We start from the raw sequence: 9,221 nt of genomic DNA, 5'->3' as shown, positions 1-9,221 counted from the left end.
CCCAGTACCCAGAGGCACAAACAGCCCCCCCAGCCCAATAAATAGTGACTGTCTGTGGCACCTTACAGCCCCCCTGGCATTCCCAGTACCCAGAGGCACAAACAGCCCCCCCCCCAGCCCAATAAATAGTGACTGTCTGTGGCACCTTACAGCCCCCCTGGCATTCCCAGTACCCAGAGGCACAAACAGCCCCCCCCAGCCCAATAAATAGTGACTGTCTGTGGCACCTTACAGCCCCCCCTGGCATTCCCAGTACCCAGAGGCACAAACAGCCCCCCAGCCCAATAAATAGTGACTGTCTGTGGCACCTTACAGCCCCCCTGGCATTCCCAGTACCCAGAGGCACAAACAGCCCCCCCAGCCCAATAAATAGTGACTGTCTGTGGCACCTTACAGCCCCCCTGGCATTCCCAGTACCCAGAGGCACAAACACCCCCCCAGCCCAATAAATAGTGACTGTCTGTGGCACCTTACAGCAGCCCCTCAGGCATAGGCCACAGGTTGCCAGTCTGGGCCGGGGGCTGAGCACCCAGGGGAAACAGTAAATATTGCAGCTTCCAGGCCTCTGCTGCGCCATTTCATCTCCTGTCTAACTGGGACCTGTGTGATTCTCTGCCTTCCCCACAGCAAGAGCGGGAGGCCAAAATGACTGTCATGCTAAACAGGTGACACGTCACATGACATCTCTATAGATTTTGCCTCCATCTTGTCTCTCCCTACACAGGGCGCCTCAGAGATGTTTCTGTACACAGGGACTCCAGCTGATCTATGTGCTCATATCCTTTCTGATAAAGGCTCCGGTTTGAGTGACTGGAAGCATCTGAGCCCCTCATTCACCATGAAAGTAGCGCAGAACATCAGCAGCGAGTAAAAGCCTGTATCCAATGGGGATCCCGGGAACAAGATTGTCTGGGGGGACCTAAATAACAGGCACTCACTTTAAAGGAGACATATCCTATAAAAACTAAGAATATACCAGTGAATTATACTCCTCTAAATATAGAAGATTGTGCTTAAAAAAGTTGTGTCTGTGCGGACAGACTGAGAAATTCCACCAAAACCCCAGTAGCCCCGCCCATTCGTTCCACTTCCTGCTGGCTGAATTCTCTGGATGTGCAGGGGGGCGGCGGCTCTCAGTACACTGCACTGTAGGATTGGAACCAATCAGCAGCTAAGCTGACCTGATAGGGAACTGACACCTGTCTGTGCATGTGTGACTGCAAGGCTGTGATTAGCTTTCCCCCCCTATTGTGTTTCTGGCAGGGACCGTTAGGACACGCCCACCCCTCATTTGAAACAGGGACAGAGAACGGATAGGATCTATAGGGAGCTCCAATAAAGGGGCCTTTTTCACAGACTGTATTCAATTTAAGCCCAAAGTGAAACCAGCACCGTGTATTATTCATAATTGCCTACAAGATTAGGATTTTTCCCATTTATCCAATATGTCTCCTTTAATAATATGTAATCACTGGCAAATCCAGATGTACAAACCCAATCAGATGTTTGTTTCATTATAGAAAGTTCAGACAACCCCTAACTTCAAAACTGGTGCTATGGGGTTATTAGCTTTGGGGCAAAGTTTGCCCAATGTTACACAGCTCCTTCCTTGTGTAAATGCACCCCCTCGATACCACAGTAAGAAAAAGAGTCCCTGGGTTCCTAGGGTACAGGCACAATCACACAAGTTTGATTTCAATTGGTGCTTTTATTGCAGCATGTGACTGAGGACAAATCATTCTATCAGGGCCCTCCCCCATCTTGCCCCGCCTCTTGTGTCCTCAGGCCAACTAGATATAGACAGGGAAGGTTGCTCCTCCTTAAGCATTGCACAGATCATTGGAGCAGCAGGACACAGTGGCAAATCTTTTCTTCTGCTTGTATTCCATACATTCATCCATAGCCATACAGAACCGCTCCAACACTGGAAGTAAAAGGCAGAGCATTAGTTCATACCATGTAGGCAATAGGGGAGAAGGGGCATATTTGAGAGAGGGAGAGTGGATTGTAATGTCAATGAGAGGCTGAGTGAGGAATCCTCGCAGCAGGATGATTGGCCCTCAGCACCAAGGGTAAGTGTTCATATGGGGTCTAAATCAGAGGTGCCTGGAATCCCCCCCCACTAGCCAAAGGCTGTTTGATGGGGAGGGAGATTTCTCTTGTTAGTGTTGCCTGAATGCCCTCCCCAGTGGCAGAATCTACTTATAATGAGATATTGGTGTGATAGGATTGAGAGCGCAGAATAACATATATGGGCACGTATGGGGCCGCAGACAGGGATAGAAGTATATAGAAGATAGAAGGATAAAATAAGAGAGAAGTTGGCGCATAGGAATTTAGGACGGGGGCACTTACCATGAACATCCATGGTTGGGTTGTACTCATTATCATCATCAGGAATGCCGGTGTAGCCAGCAATTGGTCTGGAAGTCTTCACACATGTATCTTGTCCACCTTTGCAGGCAATAGCGTACTTTTTCTTACAGCTGTTGAGGGGATCACAGGAATAGCACTGTAGGCCTGTAGGGGGGATACAAGGTATGGCATGGGAGGTGTGTAATACTGAATTGATTCAGCTCGGGGGGAACAAAAAGAGCTGTCTTTAGGTGGGGTCCCACCATGCAAAAGTGCTTTGGGCAAACAGGCAACAACATTGGCACAGTAGAAATAATTACAACTAAATGACAACATGGACACAATACGGCAAGAAGGAGACAGAATGGAGACAGTAGGCTAGAATGTAGGCAGTAGGATAGAATGAAGACAGTATTATTAACATTTATTATTAATCTTTATTTATAAAGTAGGATATAATAGATGCAGTAGGGAAAGATGCAGACAGTAGGATGGAATGGAGACAGTAGAAAAGAATGAAGACCACAAGAAAGAATAGAGACAGCAGGACAAAATAGAGACAGCAGGCTTAAATGGGGCAGTAGGGAAAGATGCAGACAGTAGGATAGGTAATGCAAGATGGTGACAATGGGCCGTCAATAACACTTTATATCATTGTTTTCCACCCTGCAGCCCTTCTACTGATGCTGAAATACAACTCCCAGCAGCCAAAAGGTATAACATGCCTCTGTATTTAATTACATGTTATAGGGTAGTAACTGTCTATACTCATATACAATAGCATTTCATTGTTACTCTTCTTGCTTTCAGGAACTATTTATATTTTTTTTCTGAATATTAAGAATTCTCATGTGTTATTCTCGCCCCATTGCATTATACTCGGCACTTACCTTGAGTCGGCTTGGTCCCTGCAGAAAAAAAAAAAAGACACCAATTAAAAAGAGACTCCAGGAACAAACATCTCCCCCATTATTTCTCCTTCCCTTCCCTACAGTTTCACAGAAATAACACGACTGGAGGAGTAACTTTGGATTCACAGACTACAACTCCCAGCATGCTTTAGCCCTTTATTAAATATGTTGAAGAATACTGGGAGTTGTAGTCTAGCAACATGTAGGGACCCAAGGTTTAAACACAGGGCCTCAGTAGGTAACTATCTCTTTTCCAAATAGATATGCCCCACCCCCCCCATTAAGTTGCATCCATTCTCATTTCCCTTCTGTACAGTGTTAGAGCTCTGGGCACCCATGACTTACCCTGAAGCAGGACTGCCAGGGACACAACAAGGAGAGCGACCAACAGCTTCATCTTCAGTATCTCTGATTCTGCCCAAACTCTGGCGCTTTAATGCCTTAGCAGCACCTCCCCATTTATATACCCTGCTCCCTGTCTCACCCCCCTGAAATGAAAACTAGAAATTCAGCCATGGGGTAATTTACTCTGCCCTGCGGTGACAGGTAGTGACTGCCACTATATCCAACTATAATCAGGGACCCGCCAAACTGCATTCTTATGGTTCTACCTGTACCCTGTACATATTGTTCCAAAAAACATATTTGATCACAATAATATCGATTTAAAGGGGACCTGTCACCCTAAAAAGTAATTCCAAATAATTTTCTATCATGTTAGCTGAGCAAAATAAATGTTACTTACACTATATAAACTATTTCATTTTTTCCCCTTTAGTCTTGGAATTTACAGTCACGACAAGCAGGCAGGCGCCATTTTGTGTATCACCCTAAAAAATTAAGCATTTGCCATCTAAGTGATTTCTACTAAGTACTGAATGGAAAGATAAAGTAATTGTAATTAAAAAGCCAAGCTGTCAATCATATATTGCCTGACACAGGCACAGAGGCGGAGCAGATAATATATCATCTGGGTCAAAAATTACCTGCCCGTTTTTCCAAATTTGGAAAACCAGACATGATTTGCGAAGGTCAACATTGATTGGTTAAGATTGATTAAGAGTGATTGGTCCAAGCCCTGCCCCATTGACGTCACGCTCCTCCTCCCTGCATCGAGTTCCCAACCCTATCCCTCACTGGTAGGCGACTGTCACTTGGAAACACCAACTGGCGATATTCTGAGCTACATTTGCTCGACAGGGGGACAGGGTCAGAGCGATTCCCATGGGAGCCAATGAAAGGCAAATTCAATCACTAAACATACAATTGTGCAATGTACTTGAATGGGCCCCGTGCCCCATAACTCTTAGATCTCCCTGATCTGTTTGTACACAGGGTGTCCCTCTACTCAGGGCTTGTTTGGGTTCAGGCCCTCATTACACCAGCAGAGCAGTATTACTTGCTAGTCAGCTAGCGGGACGTCATGTTCAGTGGTTAAACTGGATGGACGGGTTTCAACCACTTTCTAGTTTTCCTCAGAATCGCTGCTCCCCCCCCCCCGTCATTTATTTGAGGGCTCAAAACTATTTTCCTTGCTGCTTTGGGGGGAGTTGGGCGAGCAGGTCTGGGCTGAGATTCAAAATAGGCCCTGGTATTTCGGCTACCCAGAGGCCCAAACAGCCCCCCCAGCCCAATAAATAGTCCCAACATTTTGAAAATGGAAAGTGGGACAAAAAGAAATGGGGCACAATTTTTGACCACGCCCATTTTTGAAACCACACCCCCTAAATACCTTTCCCATTTGACTAAATTTGGCAGGTTTTTGGGGTCTTGTTTTATGTGTTATTATAGTTTTGTTAAAAAAGCTGAAATTGCCCTTTAATCTGCAAGTCTCAGTTCCCCCAAGAGACCTGTTTAGCTTATTAGGTACAATTGTATCTCAGTGCAGGGGGGGGGGCTTTTTAACTTTCTGGGCTCTCTGCCGAAAGCCTACTTATTTAATTAAATGTGAGAAACAATGTATCTAAGTATGGGTGAAACTCATTAAGATTTCTGGGCTCTCTGCTAAAAGGTATGTAGATGCGATAACTTGATAACATGGGCAAAATCTGGGCACCTCTGGTCTAAAGGGTAGTGATACCCTGATGCCTGGAGCCTTTGCAGCAGTGCCATTTGTCAAGGATTTTAGCAGGCAGTTTTCTGTTTAAATCTATATATAATGGGTGATTCAATGTGTATGGTTTTAGGGTGTAAAATAGGTTTATAAGGAGAAGAAAAGGTAAAAACTAAGTAAGCTTTATCAGAAAGGTCTATTTAAATACAGTCACAGTAAGTGGAAATAGTCCCTGGGTTCCTAGGGTACAGACACAATAACACAAGTCTGGTTTCAGTTGGTGCTTTTATTGCAACATGTGACTGAGGACAAATCATTCTGTCAGTGCTCTCTCCCATTTTGCCCCTCCTCTTGCATCCAATCAGATTTAACCAGACAAGGTTGCTCCTCCTTAAGCGTTGCACAGATCACTGGAGCAGCAGGACACAGTGGCTAATTTTTTCTTCAGCTTGTATCTCATACATTCATCCATAGCCATACAGCTCCGCTCCAACACTGGAAGTAAAAGGCAGAGCATTAGTTCATACCATGTAGGCAATAGGGGAGAAGGGGCATATTTGAGAGAGGGAGAGTGGATTCTAATGTCAATGAGAGGCTGAGTGAGGAATCCTCGCAGCAGGATGATTGGCCCTCAGCACCAAGGGTAAGTGTTCATATGGGGTCTAAATCAGAGGTGCCTGGAATCCCACCCCCACTAGCCAAAGGCTGTTTGATGGGGAGGGAGATTTCTCTTGTTAGTGTTACCTGAATGCCCCCCCTAGTGGCAGAATCTACTTATAATGAGATATTGGTGTGATAGGATTGAGAGCACAGAATAACATATATGGGCACGTATGGGGCCACAAACATGGATAGAATTATATAGCAGATAGAAGGATAAAAGAAGAGAGAAGTTGGCGCATCGGAATTTAGGACAGGGACACTTACCGTGAACATCCATGGTTGGGTTGTACTCATTCTCAAAGTCAGGAATGCCGGTGTAGCCAGCAATTTTTCTGTAAGTCTTCACACAAGCATTTTGTTCCTCTGTGCAGGCAATAGTGTGCTTTCTCTTACAGGTGCTGAGGGGATTACAGGAATAGCAATGTAGGCCTGTGGGGGGGATACAAGGTATGGCATGGGAGGTGTGTAATACTGAATTGATTCAGCTTGGGGGGAGCAAAAAGAGCTGTCTTTAGGTGAGGTCCCACCATGCAAAAGTGCTTTGGGTGAACAGGCAACAACATGGGCACAGTAGAAATAATTACGACTGAATGACAAGAGGGACACAATACGGCAAGAAGGAGACAGAATGGAGACAGTAGACAGAATGGAGGCAGTAGGCTAGAATGTAGGCAGTAGGATAGAATGAAGACAGTATTATTAACATTTATTATTAATCTTTATTTATAAAGTGGGATATAATGGATGCAGTAGGGAAAGATTCAGACAGTAGAATAGAATGGATGCATTTGGATAGAATGAAGGCAGTAGGGGAAGATGCAGTCAGCAGGATGGAATGGAGACAGTAGGATAGAATGGAGGCAGTTGGCTAGAATGTAGGCAGTAGGATAGAATGAAGACCACAAGAAAAAATTGAGACAGCAGGACAGAATAGAGACAGCAGGACAGAATAGAGACAGCAGGTTTGAATGAAGACAGTAGGGAAAGATGCAGACAGCAGGATGGAATGGAGACAGTAGGAAAGAATGAAGACCACAAGAAAGAATTGAGACAGCAGGCTTAAATGGAGACAGTAGGGAAAGATGCAGACAGTAGGATAGAATGGAGATGGTAATGCAAGATGGTGACAATGGGCCGTCAATAACACTTTATATCATTGTTTTCCACCCTGCAGCCCTTCTACTGATGTTGAAATACAACTCCCAGCAGCCAAAAGGTGTAACATGCCTCTGTATTTAATTACATGTTATAGGGTAGTAACTGTCTATACTCATATACAATAGCATTTCATTGTTACTTTCAGGAACTATTTACATTTTTTTCTGAATTTTAAGAATTCTCATGTGTTATTCTCGCCCCATTGCATTATACTCGGCACTTACCTTGAGTCGGCTTGGTCCCTGCGGAGGAAAAAAAAAGACACCAATTAAAAAGAGACTCCAGGAACAAACATCTCACCCATTATTTCTCCTTCCCTTCCCTACAGTTTCACAGAAATAACACGACTGGAGGAGTAACTTTGGATCCACAGACTACAACTCCCAGCATGCTTTGGCCCTTTATTAAATATGTTGAAGAATACTGGGAGTTGTAGTCTAGCAACATCTAGGGGTTTAAACACAGGGCCTCAGTAGGTAACTATCTCTTTTCCAAATAGATATGCCCCCCCCCCCCCATTAAGTTGCATCCATTCTCATTTCCTTTCAGTACAGTGTTAGAGCTCTGGGCACCCATGACTTACCCTGAAGCAGGACTGCCAGGGACACAACAAGGAGAGCGACCAACAGCTTCATCTTCAGTATCTCTGATTCTGCCCAAACTCTGGCGCTTTAATGCCTTAGCAGCACCTCCCCATTTATATACCCTGCTCCCTGTCTCACCCCCCAATGCAAAAACTAGAAATTCAGCCATGGCCGGGTAATTTACTCTACCCCACAGGAACAGGTAGTGACTGCCATTATATCCCGCTATAATCAGGGACCCGCCAAACTGCATTCTTATGGTTCTACCTCTTCCCTGTATTTCTTGTTTAAAAAAAACATATTTGATCACAATAATCTTTTTAAAGGGGTCCTATCACCCTAAAAAATAATTCCAAATCCTTTTCTATCATATTAGTTGAGCAAAATAAACGTTACTTACACCATATAAACTATTTCATTTTAGTCTTGGAATTTACAGTCACGGTAAGCAGGCAGGCGCCATTTTGTGTTAATAAGGCAAGCTTTGTATCACCCAAAAATATTATGCATTTGCCATCTAAGGGATTTCTAGGAAGTGCTAAATGGAAAGGGAAAGTGATTGTAATTAAAAATCTAAGCTGTCAATCATATATTGCCTGCCCCGCCTCTATGCCGCAGGCACTATATGATTGACAGCTCAGATTTTTAAATACATTTATAACAGGTATGGATGATCTTTAAAAAAAAAAAAAGAATTTGGGTTACATGTTTAATTTTTAAAATTTGTACAGCTTTTTATGTGTAGGTGACAGGCTCCCTTTAAAAGCCATTTTATCCGCCGGACTGATATTGTTGCTGCTGGCACCTTCTGCAACCACAGTGAGAGTGAGAGTTACAGTTCAGCATCTACCTGCCAATTTTTCCGCATTTGGAAAACCAGGCAGGATTCTCGAAGATTGACGCGGCGATTGGTCATAGCCCCGCCCCCTTGATGTCACGCTCTGCCTCCCTGCCCGGAGTTCCTGGGCAGGCGAGGTGGCAACCCTATCCCTATGGCTGTCACTTGGAAACACCAACTGGCGCATTCGCCCAACAGGGGGACAGGGTCAGAGAGATTACCATGGGAGGCAATGAAAGGCAAATTCAATCACTAAACATACAATTGTGCAGTGCACTTGAATAGAACCCTTGCCCCATTATTATTATTATTAACATTTATTTATAAAGCGCCAACATATTCCCGCAGCGTAACCCTTAGATCTCCCTGATCTGTTTGTACACAGGGTGTCCCTCTACTCAGCAGAGATGTAGCGAACTGTTCGCTGGCGAACTAATTCGTGCGAACATCGGGTGTTCGCGAACGCGCAAGTTCGCGAACTTTTCGCGTATGTTCGCAATTTGGGTTCGCGTGGCGTTTTTCCGCTGCGTTTTTTTAGGCATAAAAACGCCGCGCAAGCCATACATGGCGTTTTTCAGCAAATCCAGTTTCCATGGTGGTAATGGCGCGAAGTAGCAAAAAACGCCGTGTATTTCCGCTAGGTCTGCCAGCTGCCTTTG

General features: G+C 44.7%; 2 protein-coding genes and 1 long non-coding RNA gene across 3 annotated transcripts; 1 reads left to right on the top strand and 2 right to left on the bottom strand.

Moving 5' to 3' along the window:
* Positions 1-1,688: 1,688 nt before the first annotated feature.
* On the bottom strand, positions 1,689-3,732 carry LOC100492415. The gene is made up of 4 exons (XM_002944449.5): positions 3,612-3,732; positions 3,246-3,263; positions 2,356-2,520; positions 1,689-1,924 (listed from the first exon to the last, which is right to left on the bottom strand). Exons 1-4 carry the CDS (start codon positions 3,661-3,663, stop codon positions 1,821-1,823), a joined length of 339 nt encoding a protein of 112 aa, XP_002944495.1. The 5' UTR covers positions 3,664-3,732; the 3' UTR covers positions 1,689-1,820.
* A 1,853-nt stretch (positions 3,733-5,585) lies between these two features.
* Positions 5,586-7,867, bottom strand: LOC100492585. Its single transcript, XM_002944450.3, has 4 exons — positions 7,724-7,867; positions 7,365-7,382; positions 6,247-6,411; positions 5,586-5,814 (listed from the first exon to the last, which is right to left on the bottom strand). Exons 1-4 carry the CDS (start codon positions 7,773-7,775, stop codon positions 5,711-5,713), a joined length of 339 nt encoding a protein of 112 aa, XP_002944496.2. The 5' UTR covers positions 7,776-7,867; the 3' UTR covers positions 5,586-5,710.
* Positions 6,407-7,400, top strand: LOC108648885. The gene is made up of 2 exons (XR_004220454.1): positions 6,407-6,944; positions 7,040-7,400. It is a non-coding gene; the product is annotated as an uncharacterized LOC108648885 (long non-coding RNA).
* Positions 7,868-9,221: the final 1,354 nt, after the last annotated feature.

Source organism: Xenopus tropicalis, chromosome 9 (assembly GCF_000004195.4).
Source record: "Xenopus tropicalis strain Nigerian chromosome 9, UCB_Xtro_10.0, whole genome shotgun sequence".
Lineage (NCBI taxonomy): Eukaryota > Metazoa > Chordata > Amphibia > Anura > Pipidae > Xenopus > Xenopus tropicalis.
This window is presented reverse-complemented; position numbering and strand designations above follow the sequence as displayed.